This window comes from Parasteatoda tepidariorum, chromosome 7 (assembly GCF_982258835.1).
Source record: "Parasteatoda tepidariorum strain Cologne lab strain chromosome 7, Ptep-v5.0, whole genome shotgun sequence".
NCBI lineage: Eukaryota > Metazoa > Arthropoda > Arachnida > Araneae > Theridiidae > Parasteatoda > Parasteatoda tepidariorum.
In genome coordinates this window covers 73233718-73252509 of record NC_141761.1, presented here as the reverse complement: position 1 = coordinate 73252509, position 18792 = coordinate 73233718, and the positions used below count along the sequence as shown (strand labels likewise).

Here is an 18792-nt window from a genome sequence, read left to right as displayed (position 1 = left end):
GTGGAAAAAAAGGAATCACCATGAATAACTTTTGATCTAATAATCGAATCTTCATATACTAGGACACATACTTAATAAATCGATGGGGTGACAGCAGCAGAGATAGACTATTTTCCGAGAATACAATGCATATGTTTTATTATCGAACCAGTTTTGAAAGAATGGCGCATTTTAAAAAAATTTTAAAAATTCGCTCATTTTCCGCTCTATTGTTTATTTAATATGAATGATCGTTGCATTTTTGAAAAATTAAAACTATTTTAAAACTATTCTTTAATTATTTTTAGACTAATATGGGCATTTTTAGAAAATATGACGCACATATTTCAACATAAAAGCTGCTTTATAAGTATTGCTCTTTTAAAAAAAATTTAAAAAATTTCGCAAAAATCTATTTTTTGATAATTCTATGCGTGCATTGGAAATCACACGTTTCGGACAAAATAAAAATATTTTAACAATATTTTTTAAGTATTTTTGTACAAGCATGGGACACGCATTGGACAAGCATATATATATATATATATATATATATATATATATATATATATATATATATATATATATATATATATATATATATATATATATATATATATATATATATATATATATATATATAGTTTCATTTATTGTGCATAGGCTGCAAGTGTAAACAGAACTCATTAGATAAGTTCAAAATGAAGATAAAACAAAGGAAAATTATAGACATATGAAAAAAAGGGAGGAGGGAAATAATAATGAAAAAAAATAACAAACAACTGATTTAAAAAAGAAGAAGAAGAAAAAAAAAGGATGAATTTTTTTAAAAAAACCGGAAAATTAAACATATAATGTTTTCACCAGCCCACACGATTATATCCGAAAAAAGAGTGCTTTCTGATATTGTATCAATATAGCCAAAGCAAAATATATTAATGCAATAGTGTAAGGAGCACTCAAAAAAAATTTTTTTACAAAAATTACAACAAATAAAATAGAACACAATAAGTAAAAATAACACGTAAAAACAGAAAATAAATTAAAATGAAAAGAAAAACAGTATAAAACAAAATCTATAAAGCGAGTAGCAAAATCAGATGTACTTACATGAACGGGAAATTTTTCAAGAATGATTTAAATCTACAGTGACCTCTCACTTATGCACCACCTCTTTTATGCACCTTTTTCATTTATACGACAATTTTTACAGGTCCCAGTACATAAGGTATGAAAATAATGGTAAACATCCTTCGTTTATGCGTCGCTCTAAAAATAAATTTTTCAATTATGCTCCGAAATTCCAGGCTAGCATTTTAATTTTTTTATCCTTTAAATATTTTTTTTTCTTTTTCTAAATAAAAATGTTTTAAATTAAAAATGAAGCAAATAAGCAATCCTTGTTACTGATAAAAAGAAATATATGTTGTTATATCCCATTGAATTTTCTTCCCCCTCTGACCTTTTCATTATTGTTGTTTCTGGAAGGACATTCTTTCTAGAATTTTGAATAGTGTGTCTTATCTGCTGCACCAACAACAATGAAAGCTCATTCATCTTTAAAAAAAATGACCACTCCTCTTGTCCAGAGGTTAGTTTTACTCCCATGCTGCTTTCTAGAAAAGGAAGACACCTGGAATACGAAAGATGAAGGAGACCGCAATCACTTACTTGCAGTCAGATGGACATCATGAGTAAATAAGAGGAGGTTCAACTTATTGTGCAGCATATTATGACGTCAAGTACTTTTCTTAGAAATTTATCATGTGATGTTTCACCCCCTCCCATAAAACTCAAATTTTTTGTGAAGAACTGTTCATTTATATCTAACTGGAACTTGTGGACGACGAGAACGAGGTGGATGATACTGACGAGGATGATATAGTTCCTCCAAATCACACAGCAGTATTAGAAGCTTTAGACACTCTTCGTGACTATTTACAATTTAATTTTGCTTCTGAAACTCCCCCTTATCACATTTATATGAACTGAAAAAAACTGTTTTTGAAATACGTCGTCAAAAACAAATACAAACATGTATTAAGATTATTTTGTAAGAAAATAAATTGTCTTAAGCTATGTTAATTTTTTTCTTTGTATAATTATAGTAAATACCAAAACAGTATAAATATTAACATTTAAACTTTAGAAACAAATGTGTTCATATTGTCACTGCAATTTACGTTGCGTTTCAGAATTTTGAAGTTTTTCACTTATGCGCCTCTTTCACTTATGCGCTTTTTTCTCTTGGCCCCTTACACCAGTGCATAAGTGAGAGTTCACTGCATTTTCGCAACAAGATTGCCAGATTACAAAATATGAAAACAAAATCGCAAATTGAGTGTAACTAGAGGAATTTAAAGTGCCGTTCTTACTGCATTGCTGAAGTGATTTGTTATGCTGTGCATTGATTTGTTAGTTACCAGGGATGGGCCCGAAATGGGTGTGCGCAAGGTAATATTATACTGGATAATTTAGAAAGTTGACCATAAATAATTTTGGAAAATAAATATTTATTTCAGAAAAAATAGAAAAGAGAAATTGCCTGTTTTGCGAATAATTTTAGCCACGGATTTGCCGGAATGGATTTGCACTTGGAAAAATTATATAAATTGTCAAAGAAAAAAAATTTTAGTAGATAATTTTAACAAGGATTTGCCCAAAATGAATTTGCACATGGAAAAATTAATTAAGAAATTTTTAGTAAATGATTTTACCCATGGATTTGCCCGAAATGGATTTGCACATGGAAAAATTATAAAAGTTAACAAAGAAAAATTATTTTAGTAGATAATTTTAACCACGGATTTGCCCGAAATGGATTTGCACGTGGATAAATTGTATAAATTAATACAGAAATTTTTAGTAAATAATTTTACCCACGGATTTGCCCGAAATGGAATAATTATAGGAATAATTATAAATACATGGAATAATTATAGAAATTAACAAAGAAATTATTTAGTAAATAATTTTGGCAACGGATTTATCCGAAATGGATTTGCACATGGGGAAATTATATGTACACTTTAAATTCCTTTTTTTTGAAAAAATGAAACAGTTTTAACAATATTCTTTAAGTATTTTTAGATAAATATGAGCACTTTTTGGGAATGGGGCGCTAATATTTTAACATGAAACCAGTTTGTAAAAAATCGCAAAATGTTCGTTCTGTTGTTTCTGTAATATCTTGTTTGGAACTATTGTGTTGTGAATTTTGAACAAAAATATTTTTTAAAATATAAGGTATTCGTAAAAAATCATGGGTATTTTTAAGGAACACGATTCGCATATTTTATTCTGGAACCAGTTTTAAAAGAATCGCGCTTTTCAAAATATCCACACAAAAAATTCAAAAATTTTCCGTTCTTTTATTTCTTTAATAAGAACACTTGAAATATCATGTTCTTGACACATTAAAACTATTTTAAAACTATTCTTTAAAAAGTTTTGACAAATATTGAAATTTTCAAAAAGTATGACAAGCATACTTTATCAGAAAACAAGTTTTAAAAGAATTCTCATTTTCGAAAAATTCATAAGAAACCGATAAGTGTCCGTTCTATTGTTTCTTCAATATATAAGCTGGAATTATCTTTTTTGGACTAATTATAGGTATTTTCAAACTATTTTTTAATAAAACTAATTTTAGACAAATATGGACATTTTCAGAAAATATGACGAGCATATTTTGATTTGAAACCAGTTTCATAGAAATCATACTTTTCAAAAAATTATATGAAAAATCGCAAAGTTACGTTCTTATTAAAAAATATAAATCTTTTAAATATGAATTAAATTTATTTTGAAGCAATGTTTAAAGTATTTTTAGACAAATATTTTCAGGAAATATGGTGAGTGTATTTTATCATGACATTAGTTTTTAAAAAAAAAACCGTGCTTTTCAAAAATTTTTAAAAAATTTGCTAACTGTTCGTTCGATTGTTCCTTTAATATATATATTTTTATTTTATATTCTACGCAGTTTCAATAAGGTGCTTACTTTTAATGAAATTTGCAACAAAATAAAAGAAATGAACCCCATTGTTATACGTTAATCATTTGCAACTGAAGCACATTAGCTGAACTATTTATGAGATTTCGCGTTTAAGGAACTACTTGAAAGGAATGATTTAAACTAATATATTTTTTAATATCTTGTATGGAAATATTGTGTTTTGAATAAAAAAACTATTTCGAAATATAAAGTATTTGTAAAAAAGAGTAGGTATTTTTAATGAATACGACTCGTATGTTTAATTATGGAACCACATTTAAAGGAATCGCGCTTTTCAAAATATTTTTTAAAAAAAATCACAAATTTTCTGTTCTATTATTTCTTTAATACGAACACTTGAAATATCGAGTTTTTGACAAATTAAAACTATTTAAAACTATTCTTTAAATATTTGTAGACAAATATTGATATTTTCAAAAAGTATGACGAGCATATTTTATCAGAAAACAAGTTTTAAAAGAATTCTCCTTTTCGAAAAATTCATAAAAAATCGATAAGTGTCTGTTCTATTGTTCCTTTAATATATATATTTTTACTATATACTCTAAGCAGTTTCAATAAGGTGCTTACATTTCATGAAATTTGCTACAAAATAAAAGAAATGAACTAGATTGTTATATGTTAATCGTTTGCAACTGAAGCACATTAGCTGAAATATTTATGAGATTTTGAATAATATGAAATATTTATTATCGCTAACTGTCTGTTCTATTGTTCAATTAAAACTTATATTTTTATTATAAATTGTTCCTTCAATATATATGCAAGAAATATCTTGTTCTGGACAAATAAAAGGTATTTTAGAACTCTTTTTTACCTAATTTTTTCAATATTTTTCACGCTGAAAGTATCTTTTTTTTAATATAGTAAACCTATTTTGAAATTTAAAAGTATTTATATAAAAATATGGGTAATTTAAAATAATACGATGCGCACATTTTATCATGAAATCAGTTTTAAAAGAATTGAGTTTTCGATGAAATTTATAAAAAATCACAAATTGTATGTATTTGCCTAACGTGCACTGGAAATTGCGTGTTTCGTACAATATAAAACTAATTTAACTCTTTTCTTCATGTTTCATCAAAGAAATATGGGCATTTTCAGAAAATATAACTCGAATATCTTATCATGAAACCAGATTATTTAGCGGTTCCAGATTATTTAGACTGAATCGCGATTTTTTAAATCAAATTTTAAAAAAAATTCGCAAATTGGAAGTTTAATTGCTTCTTCAATATGAACATTAAAAATATAGTGTTTTTGACAAAATAAAACTGTTTTAAAACTGTTCTTTAAATCTTTTTAGATAAATATAGGTTTCCAGAAAATATGATGAACATGTTTAACATAAAATCATGGGTGCATGAAAAATTATTTGTCTTGAACTATACATATATACATATCTATATATTTATAACACAATTTATTTATTCGAATTTTAAAAGAGTTTGAGTGACGGTGTAATTTCCTGGAGCACCGCAACAGAAAACATAACATTTAAAGTCCTCCTCGTATTCATTATTTTTCATTATTTTTATTTTTATTCTTCTTTTTGCTTGGTCTATAATTTTATTCCATATAGCCCTCTGTTTTCAGTAGTCTCACCACCTACGGATCTTCATTATTTACAAGTCGTTAATAGCGTCGCCCTTTCCCCCTTTCCTTGGGTGGCCGCTGGGCCTGGTTCCCATAGATGCTCAGTTATTTTTATTAATTTTAAAAAAAAAGAAAATTAAAAATTATATTATTCTAAATTTATTGAAATTGAAAAAAAATATTTATTGAACTAAGCAATAAAAAGATTTTATCAACAAAATTAAAACAGATAAAACATTGAAGATTAACAAAAAAAGTGAATTACTGTTTAAGAGATAATAAGGAATAATAATTATGGTTTTCCGCCTGATATATATTACTATTTGATTTCTGTGTTTATCGTGGATTATATTTTCCAGTTTTACATAGAAAATTTATGTTTAGGAACTTATAATAATAATTTATAATAATAATTATACTTCCAATAATATAATAATAGTTATATAAATATATAAATATATAAACAATTATATTAATTATATAATCATTGTTTAATTATCTAATCATATATATATATATATATATATATATATATATATATATATATATATATATATATATATATATATATATATATATATATATATATGTATGTATTAAGTAGTTACATGATAATAATTATACAATTTATAATAATATTTTTATAATTTTTTTCAGAATTGTTGTGAAACTGATCTGTGAGATGGACCTGCATAATTTTCCACATGATGAGCAAACATGTGGTATAAGGATAGCCTCAGGTTTAATTTCATTTACCTCTTGTTTTATTTATTCCTCAGTCGAGAAAAGAAATTTTTTTTAATAAAGTTGTGTTTTTATTTTTAAAAATGCAGCAAACTCATTTTTCTTTATAAATTTTTTATTAAGCGCAAAAATGCGAAGCAGCAATTTGACAATTGCTTCTTAGCAGCATTGCTATCCGAATAAAGGCAAAGTGAAAACTAAAATGCATGTTTTAGTTTCATTTGTACGTAACGTAAAAAAAAATAATGTATTATGCCCAAAACATTGCAATAAAATTCAAAAAATCGAAAAAAATCAATCATAAAACTTTTTTTAAAGAATTTTTCTTCTTTTTCTTAAATTTAAAACTAAGGGTGCCATTTAAATAGTACTGAGCCATTTTGTACAATTTAAATAGTACATGTTTTTGGCAAGTTTATAAACCCCTTCCCTTCTTCTCAGCAAAATAAGCAAAATACAAACCCTGTCCTATGCTTACGTATCAGGACAGTATTACTATTTCCACAACAACTGTAACACTAAACAACAATAAATGAACAACACATCCTAAACAGTAAATGATATTCATGCATAAAAATGAACAGGTGTAAAATCAATAAATCGTAATTGTATTGCAAAATACACATTTTTGTCAACATAAAAATTATAATGCTTTTGTTTAAAAAAATAATTGTATTTATTTCTTACGTTTCTAAATTTCCATTTTATCCATCTTGACAGGGGCAGATACAATTCATGCATTTCAAAAGATGAATTTAAAGATTTACATAAATTCCTAAGGACTACATATTACTTTAATTTTTTTCTGGTGTATGTTTTCCTAGTATGAGTACGAAAATGTTATAGATGGTATCCACTTTTGTACAATTTGTAGCACTAAAAATGAAATTTAATTAAAATATTTTTATGCGAATGTTAATTATCAATGCTGCGATAAAATAAAATAAAAATTGATTTTAAAACATTTTGAAAAACATTTAATTGATTTCTTTAAGCCCCTTTTAAGTAACAAGAGCGTTATTATATTAGAATAAAAAATGCTATTTATCCATTAAATTATTTTTTGTGATTACCACCTTTCATTTCAAAATTAAAGACAACGATTTTTAATTCGAAATATAAGCATCGTTAACTAATCGAATAATAGCTCTTTTAGCCTTCTTTATTTCGAGTGGTGAGCGCTTATTGCAAATATAACCTTTTTAAAAGATTGATCAGAAGCGAATTTATTCTGATTGAGTATTTCTTTATACATTTCCTAATTAGCCTAAAGGCATTCAGGCTGATTGTAATAACATATCAGGAAGATTATAAAACACTGAAGATTTGTCTAATTAGTCTGGCGCATGGCGAAATATCGGGGAAGCTTGAGAAATTCTGATTTATATAGAGGGGTTAAAATAATGGTTGACGCTCAGATTAAATTATCCCACGGCACATATTAAGCCAATAACATGAACTTTAAAAACGGAATAGAATTTTTAAATTATATAAAGAAAAAACTCTGTTAATCTCACCATTTTACCCTAATTAAAAACAACTTTCATTTAACATAAAATCCGAATATTGCGTTTTCATTTGACTTTTAAATTTCAAGTGAAATATTATGTAAGTTACATTCGATGCTAAAAACGGACTTTATCCTAAGAGCTCGTTGCTTTACTTGGGATGTCTTGAAATAAGGAATGGTTTTTTTGAAAATCAAAAAAAATTCTGTATAAATGTTTTGATGAAATAAATTTAAAGAGTTAGTATAATCATAAAGTTTTCGAGGAATTATTGTTCTTTTTTTCTTTGTATACACTATGCATTTTGTAATAAATAAATAAGTAAATAATTTTAAAATTCAGGAAAATAATAAGTATATATTAAAAGTTCATAATAAATATATAAGTAAATAATTTTAAAATTCAGGAAAATAATAAGTATATATTAAAAGTTTATAATAAATATATAAGTAAATAATTTTGAAAATAAATTGGTATGACATTTTTAATGCAATTCTGTTCTTTATCATCAGCGAGTTTCCCAATTACAAAAATTGTTCTAAAATGGACGACTAAAAATTACACAACTAGAGACTTCTACAGCTTACATCAATATGAGGTAACAGATGCTTTACGTGGAGAATGTATTGCCTCTGTGGGACCAAGTAAGCATATCATTTATAAGTAAGCATATCATAAGCACATAAGCATATCATAAGGATATCATAAGCATACTAAGTAAGCATATCATATGGTATATCATTCACTTTCTTCTGTAAAGAAATAAATTCAATTGATGTTAATTGATGTTACTTAATTTTTAAAGAAAATAATTTTTAGCTCTAAAACAAATTAAAATAGTTATTAAGATTAATTATGATATGATAGAAACAAAAAACAACGATACGGGCTCTTTATCTGAAATCAATAGGTCTTGCAATAAAGTGGTCCAACAATAATTTAGTAAAATGGATTTTGTGGATGGTTTACTAAAGAGTATGAACTTCTTAACGCCACTGCAAATCTGCAATGTTGTTCATGCCATTGTTTGATAAATTTATTTACCAAAAGCATCCATATTATTCAAGTCTGGAAATCTAGCAAGTAACTTCCTCCTATGAATATAGTCAAAGTATTCTTCAACCAGACCAGCCCTGTATAAAAGCGCATTGTCATTTTTTTGTTTGTTATTTTGTCATAATTAGTTTGTCGTTTTTGCTTTATTGTCCATCAAAATGAACTGAAGATTAAACCACCTTTTTACAGTCTTACAACACATAGCTTTAAGACCTTTAGACTATACCTCAGAGAAGATGGTTCTTTATTAATCAAAGATCTCAGCCCTGCACCCAACATCACACTGACCGAACCAACTTTTATAGTGGATCACTGCCGTGAAGTCAGAGAGAAAGGGGTATTGGGTTCCTGGTTCTCAGTATGCATGAGTGCGTCAAATACCATGGTTCAGACTGAATCTAGACTCCCCATCGGAAAGAATGTAAACCCACTACAGTTGTAGCCAAGATTGGTGATGTTTGCATCAGCTCAAATGGGATTTTTCTGAGTCCCCAAGCAAGATAAATGTATAATGTTAGTCTAAAAAAGACTTAACCCATAATTCCATCGATAAATCGTCGAAAACTCTCATCTCCATATTTTACCCAGCAGCTACAACCAAATGGAAGCCACCTTGCCCTTTGGGGGTAGTTTGTTACTGCTCTCTTAGAACTGCTCCCATAATTTGAAAATTACGTTTCGAGAGACATTTGAAGAAGAAATGTCTAAAATAAAGATGAGTTTTTTTTAATTCCAAAACCTTATAAACAATCATTTAGTTAGCAGATTTTATTTTTATTATTTTGTGATGTATCTAAAAATAATTTACACTTGGTTTAGATCGCTGCTTTTTCAGTTCTCAATGAAAATGTGTTTTTCCCTACTTTTTTAGACATGAGTGTACTATTTATATATTTAATATTCTTGTAGATTTTCTCCTTTTTTATTTTCATATGCTTTAAAAATGCATTTCTTATCTAATATACATAGTTGAACGTATCTACATATAATTTTATCACGTAGACCAAATAGACCAAAATAGACCAAAGTAAACGGGCATGATCTGATTCAACAATCAGGAAATAATGTATTATTTATTACAATTTTTTACGATAGTTAATAAAAGTATTAAAGAGTATTTTTGATTTATAGTTCTGTTGATGAGGGATTAATGTTCAGTTTAATGTTTAGTTTATGTAACAAATTGTAGATTATTCTAATAATTAATCCCATTTCCTAAGAAACATAAAGTATAAAAAGTTATAGTCACGCTAAGAAATTTTTAATTACATTTATCTTAGTTTGATTAATAACATCTACGAACAATGTGAATACAAATACAAATATGATACAAATATATTAATATAAAAACATGATATGAAAAATAATAGAAAAAGAAACAATGACTCCACTCCTCTATAAGTTGTTCATATGTTTAAACTAATAACTAAAGTAAAGCACAGCATGTGGTCAACTTACATAGGTTACACTTTATTAACTTCTTAACATTATATAATTATGGTTACTATGCAATTTCTGTCTTCAATAGGAGAAGTCTTCAATTGCATATTAGAGTTTCAGAAGGAATTTCAACAACAATGCAACCAATAAATTGCAAGAATTTGGGATTTAAATTAAAAATGTATAAATATTTATCTGAGTTTTAATTGAATATAGTCGATAAAAATTGTCTATTGCTAATAGTGTGTACAGTACGGTAACTCAGGAGAGAAGTTTATCTGTGACACAGCAAACTGCAGATTAAGTCATTAGTATCTTAGTCATCGGGTTCATTTACTTTAGTTTTCTGTAAGACATTTTGTCACCAATTTACTTTATCAAGAATAAAAAAAAGGAATAAATTAACATCAATTGATGATTATTATCGTTTTACAAGAAGTCTTCCGTCTTCCATATGATTTAATAGCTTACTTTAAAAATAAAAAATAAAAAATAAAAAAACTCAATCTTTGATTAACTTTTCGACTCATATGGGACACCGGCGTCCTTTTTATATATTTTTAATGACCTAATTACAGACAAAATTATAGTTTGTTTTTTTTTAATTATAAAAAAACAGTCCAATAGTTACAAAAAAATTCTGTTTGATCATTGGAATTATACAGGGTTATTCATAATTTCCTCTGTTTACTACAACCTTGTGTTTACTTGTGTTTACTACAACTGGCTTCAGTGGTACATGTTACTACCATCTACCGGCAACTGCTTGAATTAAAACTTGAATACTTTCGGAATAATTTCATATGTTCTTTTTAGCCATGTTCGTCTTCGTTCTTTTTACTATAACGCTTCGAAACCCCGGAGGGAGTTATGAATAACCTCGTATTTGTACAAAAAAAGTAATAACAAAATTCAGAAAAATTGAATTAAAGAAAATTTTCCTTCATAACCAAAACTTTATTAATTGTATATTATAAAAATAATTTATAAATTAAAAAACATTTCATCGAGGAATTGGGAAAACATTTCACCGAGTAGGATTTTTCATAAAGCTAAAACACTGCAAATAAATGCATCTTTGCAAAATTATTGTTTAGAAGTGAGCCGTGTTTGAAAACTGTTACCGTTAACGCAGTCAAAGACATCAGTGTTTCATGCTACATTTCATAACCACTAACTTTTAAACAGTTAAACGTAATATTTTTTCCTAATTTTGACTTAAATTAATACAAATAAGGAAAAAAAACAAGTATGAAAAATGTTAAGTAATAATTTTGCGTCAAAGGTCTAACCTGTTTAGAGAACATTTCTTTATGAAACATTAACAAAATTTTAACTTACTTTAAAAGAAAAAAAATTTCTTACAGATAACGCATCCTGCTTAGAAGGAAGTGTTGTATTAAGAAGAAGAAATGGCTTTTATGTCATCAATGTTTATATCCCGACAATACTGATTGTTATCATGTCCATGCTGACATTTTGGATTCCCCCAGAAGCTGTACCAGCACGGGTGACACTAGGAGTCACAAGTCTCCTTACTATCATTACTAAGCAATACCAGGCTTCCATGCCAAATGTGTCATACATTGTTGCATTGAACGTTTGGTTATCGTCTTGCATTGCTTTCGTTTTCTTCAGTCTTCTAGAATATGCAACTGCAATCGCTCTTATGACAAAATCAAAAAGTCCGAGTACTTTCTCTACTGTCGACGAGTCAGAGTTGATTTTAGGAATGGTATGTATAGTTTTATTTACTTTAATACACTTAATCAAATCTTAATTAAAAATCGCTCTTCGTTTGTAAGTTATTCTAATTTCGGCAACATGTATAGACTGGTATGTTATGTATCAACTCATTTCACCATGCATACAAATATTAAAGAGTCAAAATATGACCCGGTATGGAAAAAGTTCATGCTATCTAAAATCTTTAAGTAACCTCAGCATCCCTGAAAGATGCTTAGGATATTTAAACATCTTGGTAACATTTAGGAAGTCATTAGTGACGTCAAACATTAATAGTGACATTACACTAAGTAACATTAGTAGCATTGTTAGCAGGGGTAGTCGCAATAATAGTTACATAACGCTTAGTAACATTATTATTATTGTTATAGTAGTAGTAACTTAACTTTTAAATTAACATTTAGTAACAATAAGTAACATTTAGGAAGTGACTAAGTAGAACATTTAGAAAGTGACTAAGTAGAACATTTAAGAATTACAAGTAGAAAAAAATAGTGTATTTTAACATAATTATAATTATACTTTTAAATCGTTTCATCTTGTTAGATACTTCAGGCTCCAAGAAAAAATCAACACAATCGAAGAAAACCAAATTTTACGGCACACCTAAAATGAAATTCAAATGAATCGGTGAATCAAAATTCAACTACCAATTAATGTAATTTGCATCTTTATTAGTTAGGGATTTAATTATATGTTTTGTGCAACTTCTAGAACTCAACTTACTAGACTAAAATTGAAATTTATGCATCTCTTGCATCTCTGAGTTGAGACATGATACTTAACCGTGGTGCACTGTGTTAAATAATATCGAAGACACCATATTTGGACTGAAATAATAATATTAGTTTAATAGTAATAATAATACATACATAAACAGTGAGGAAATAGTAATTATAATAAGTAATAAGTAAAATAGTAATATCACACTAAGAAAGTAAAAGAAAAGATCACAAATATTTAAAAATCACATTTGATTATTTAAAAAAAATTTAAATCATTAAGGGAAATAAGCATTTTTTTCAATACTTTATCAACTTGAAAGACATGAAATATAAATATTTTATTTCGCATAACTGTGCTTAGTGTTAACAAATACTGAGCTTCTGTTTAGCATTCAGTAAACATGATATTCGCTGTTAGCAATAACCCGAGAAGAAGTTAAACATGATTTCCATCGTAGTAGACGGTAAAAAGAACACCGGAAAAAAGCACTGGAAGGAAAAGAATGGAAAATATATATCTTTACATATATTAAAATAAAGAAAGTAAAACACTAAGATTTTAAACTCTTTTGAATGCGAAATATGAAAGTAATTAAATATAATTAATTCAGTTTTATCTGCTTTTATTCTATATATGTGCTAATCTCTCTAAGATGTTTGATTTTGTTCTTCAAAAATATACCTTCTCTTAATCAACACTTAAAATCTTTAATATCTTTCTGTCTTACAGATTCTCTTAAAATCTAATGGTACCTGGTCAAGAGCCAAATCGTCGTTTAATTTAGTTGCAGAGAAGAAAACTCGTTTGACTCCTCAGAAACTTGATTATATTTCAAGATTTCTATTTCCCTTATTTTTCACAATATTTAGTATTTCTTACTGGTATTATTATGGAATTTAGTTGGAAAGAAATAAATATATTTTCTACTTTTATGTATATTTTTTTATTCAAATATTTGAGAGGTATTCGCCAGTATTCTTACAAAGTTTTCGAATTCATTTATTTTATTTCTTTCATTTAAAAAATAGATTTTTGCTTTAAATTTTATCATTTTTAGATTTTTTATTTAATTTATTTCATTTTTATTGCCTTTTTTATTATTTGAATTAAATATATGAATTTTTGGTTTAGCAAATTTGCGACCACTGTAAACTTTTACATTTCCTTTTGTGTGTGAGAAAGAATTTGCAAAAATATGCCGCCTAAACGAATTGCTCTTAGTCGATCAACACCTCAAGCGCGTAAAAAAAGAACTACCCGTGTTTCAGAAACATCAGAGCAACGGGAAGCAAGAATGAAAACTGACCGAAAACGCACTACTCAAGCCCGTTCGTCGGAAACATCAGAACAACGGGAAGCAAGAATCAAAACCGAGCGAGAACTCACTTCGCTACTCAATCGCTGCCAATACTCTGAATTGAATCTTAGTGTATTTCACTATAATCCGACAATCAACTATAGTCTTCACCCAAGCGTCATTATCGGGAAAATGGATCAATTATGTGTGTTTTATAGTGCTCTCAAATTTAAGAATGAAACAGCTGGAATTTGCTGTTCTGGCGGCAAAGTGAAAATACCAGATTTAACGTCGCCAGCCGAGCCATTATCAACGTTCTTATCGGGTCAAATAAACCAATCGAAACATTTTTTGGAGAATATACGCTGGTACAATTTGTGTTTCCAAATGACTTCATTCGGTGCTACAAGTATCGTGAGCCAGAATTACAAGCTAACACTCAAAGTGCAAGGACAAATTTATCATCGTGCAGGATCACTTCTGCCATTGCCTGGCGCAGATCATAAATGTTTACAGATTTATTTCATGGGTAACACGAATGATCAAGTCAATCAACGTTGTCAGTTAAGCAATGGCACTAAACGAGAAATTCATGCTGCATTGCAAACATTCTTCTATCAACATATGCAGTTAATTAGATTGTTCAGAACTACTCGTGACAAAACGCCATAAGATAATTACAAAGTTGTTATTAGAGCTGACAAAACACCTGCAGGTCACCACAAAAGAAAATGCAATGCACCAACATTGGATGAGGTGGCCATTTTTATAGTTGGCGAAAAATTTTCCTTCCACAATATAATTCTTCATCACAGAAATGATGCATTGCAATATCCCATTTTATTTTGGCAAGGAGAGGATGGATACCATTTTTACATAAAATTGAGAAATCCACAAACAGGCAGGGAAACCAATAATAAAGTAAGTGCTATGAATTTTTGTGCATATAGATTAATGATTCGCCAAAACGCTGATAATCATATTTTAAAATGTCGACAACTATTTCATCAGTACATTGTCGATACGTATGCGAAAATTGAAACCGAACGCCTACTGTATATTAAATTAAATCAAACCAAATTACGTTCAGAAGAAAACATTCATTTGCGGGATGCAATAATTAATGATGGTAACGTTAATCCTAATGATGTGGGGAAAATGATTATACTGCCGGCTACATCTACAGAGAGTCCAAGGCACATGTATGAATACTCATAGGATGCAATGACACATGTTCACGCATATGGGTGCCCAGATTTATTTATTACATTTACATGCAATCCTGCTTAGGTTGAAATTAAAGAGCTTTTGTTACCAGGACAATTCGCGATCGCAACGACCTATAGGGGGCGTTGTTGTATGAGACGCATACCTGCGATTTCTATATGAACCGTCATTCAGTTACTCTGGAGACGTCGTTAATGTAGCGTGTAGCATTGCAACGTTTCTTCTTTAATGTGGCTTATTAAATTTAAAAATGAAGAATGCTTGATATTCTTTCTTGTACAACCGAAAACAAAATGGCATCTCTTTTTATTAGAGAAGGAATATCCAAAACACATTGGAAAAATATTTGTACATTAACAGAAAAAAAATATGTATATTCTTATAAGAGTTAAAACCTAATGCCCGAGAAATAGTATTACTAAATTTAATGATATAACATGAAAGACCCATTTAAACTTTACATTCTATAGTTTTAAGAATCATATTACTTCAAAAATTAAAATGAACAAAAAGTATACATAAGCCTCATAATTTTATGAAATTTAATTTCGTAAACAAAGTTTTTTGACAACAATTTTTATCAAAAAATTTCAAGTTTCAATAAAAATCATTATTTAGAAACTAAGAAACGTAAAATAAAGAATGCTGACGAAACAAAAACAAAAAAACAAAAAACAATTCTTTTTTTGTCGCCATTTTTAGTGCTACGAAAATTCGTCTTTGGGATTTGCCAAAAACAAAACAAGATGCAATTTTATTTTTTCAGGAGGGAAATATTTTACCGAAAAAACAAAAATGTACCAATTCCCACAACATGAAACTTTATCTTGGTAAACGTACGTTTTGGAAATGTTATTTCATTTGGAATCTTATTTATCAGAGTTCATATGGCGATATGATTGTTTTGAATCTATGCTGAACTCTATATCGGCTCATTTTCCACCGAAATCCGATTGACTATTTTGATTTTAAATACAGTGTTTTATTTTATGAATTGTCGCAAAAATTTTAAGTGTAGATTGGCGGCACTTAAAAACCGCCAAATCTGTAGCGGTGGTGGCGTTAATACGTAAGTACCGAATTTTTATTCCATACTTTTCTGAATCATATTACTTCAAACATTGGAATATACAAGAAGTATACATAAACACATAATGTTATACCATTTAATTTTTCAAAAAAAGTATTTTGAGAACAATTTTTATCAAGAAATTATAAACTAAAAAACGGAAAATAAAGAATTCTTAGGATAAAAAAACGATTTTAAGAATTCTTACATTGAAATAAAAACTTTCATATTGTTTCTTTTTTTATTATTCTTATAGTTCTTAATCAGACGTAAAAAACCATTCTGTAGAGAACCATCATCAAATGAAAAAAAAAAATATTTACAAGCAAATTTTTTATTGTAAAAATCATTGCACTTACCTGATTTATAATTCCCGGAGAATTCCAAAATGATAAGTTCCTTGTTAGAAAACTTTATTCTCAAATAATAGATACATAGTTTATCCCTTCATTACTTTTAGATAACATACTACACAGCAAAATTTTATAATTGATAGGAATTTGAATATGTAGCTATAAACAGAATAGCTGAATTCTAGTTGAACTTATTCCTTCAAAACTAAAAAAAACTTACCAAGAAAACGATTAAAATTAATTAAGAATCAGCACAAATGGCACTATTTCAAGTAACTTGGATAATTTTTTATTGTTATTTTCCGAAATATATAGATTCAGAAATATATACTATTCTATAACGAAGAAGAATATGCTATAACTATTACAATTCTGTATGTTCTGAATTCATATTTATTCACTGGAATGACGAAAGCAATGTTGACTTCACTTTAATTCGTAATGAATTGAAGACAGAAGAAATGCATTTTACCTTAATACACACATCTGTAACAGTATCCGAAATCGGAAGTCATCAGTTGCAAGTTTGTTGATAATAGAAATTAAAAGTTATTGAGGAATTTTTCTTCAAATGTTTGGCGTGTTCTGTTCTTGAAAGATTTACTAATATTCTGGAGATTTTTTTCAAGTTCTTCGGCCTTTTCCTTAGGGAAATATTGTTTCTTATTTGCTGCTAAAAAATGGCGTCTGATTCTGTCAATGACTTTGATGGAACTAAATGAAAACGTGATAAATTAATGTCTGAAATTTACAGGCTCCCGCTAGACGGCGTACTCGAGCGTTGCGATCGCGAATCATCATCGGATCGTCATGGTATTACTGCGCGTGTGTTCAAACAAAAATTAAAATCTTTACTTGATCTCATTGTGAAGCGTCAAGGTTTTGAAGAGACACTGTGTTGGATGTATTCTATTGAATGGCAAAAAGAGGATTGCCACATGCACACATTCTGATTTGGCTTATTGAAAAAAATCCCGCCATGCCAAATTGATCAGATGATATCACTAGAAATAATTGATGTCGCCATTGATTGATCCAGACTTATTTCAGGTCATTATACAAAATGTGATTCATGGTCCGTGTGGCTCACTCACAAAACTTAACCTTGCATGTCTGATGGAAAATGCGCCAAACGATATCCAAGAGAATTAACTGCTGAGACTATCACTGACAATGACTACTATCCTTTTTATTGACGACGATCAAAAGAAGATGGCAGAAGATCCATCATTTTACAAATTCGGAACATCAATGTTGAAGTCGGTAATCGTTGGATTGTGCCGTATTCGCAGTTTCTGTCAAAAACGTTCAAAGCACACATCAATGTCGAAAATTGTAATTCGGTGAAAGCGAACAAATACATTTTTAAATATGCAAATAAAGAAAGCGATATGGCAGTTTTTGGATTGGAAAATGCAACTTCAATCCATGAAATCAATCAATATCAACTGGAACGCTACATTAGTAGTAATGAAGCAGTTTGCCTCATTTTATAATTTCCAATTAATGAATGACATCCAACAGTTCTTCATTTGGCAGTAAACCTTGAAAATGGACAGCGAGGTTTCTTTATAGCAGATAATGCCAGTTCAAGAGCATTGTCACCACCTCAAACAACGTTAACGGCATTTTTCTCATTGTGCAGGGACGACGCATTTGCAAAGACGCTTCCTTACTGTGAGGTGCCAACATACTACACATGAAGTGTTTCTTCGAAACATTTTCAGCGTCAAAAGCAAGGGAAAGCAGTTGAAGGACATCCCAATTTATATTCAACTGATGCATTAGGTCGTCTCTACACCATCCATCCTTACAAAGCAGAATGCTTTTATTTACGATTAGTGTTAAACAACGTGCGAGGAGCGACGTCGTTTCAAGAATTAAGAACTATAAACAATGAAGTATGTGCCACTTATCGCGAAGCTTACCAAAAATTAAATCTTCTGGAAAACAACGCACATTGGGACGCTTCAATGGCAGATGCATCAAATACTGCTCGACCACAGCACATACGCATGTTTTTTCAATAA

The 18792-nt window shown here is 28.6% G+C and overlaps 1 protein-coding gene across 1 annotated transcript in view; it reads left to right on the top strand.

The window, feature by feature from the left end:
* Window positions 1-18792, top strand: part of LOC107455613 (glycine receptor subunit alpha-4) — a 29531-nt gene extending 10739 nt beyond the window's left edge. Inside the window, exons 5-8 of the mRNA XM_087168842.1 lie at window positions 6254-6336; window positions 8361-8492; window positions 11712-12079; window positions 18490-18792. Coding sequence (XP_087024968.1) covers window positions 6254-6336; window positions 8361-8492; window positions 11712-12079; window positions 18490-18792 — 886 coding nt within the window. The remainder of the gene's footprint in view (window positions 1-6253; window positions 6337-8360; window positions 8493-11711; window positions 12080-18489) is intronic.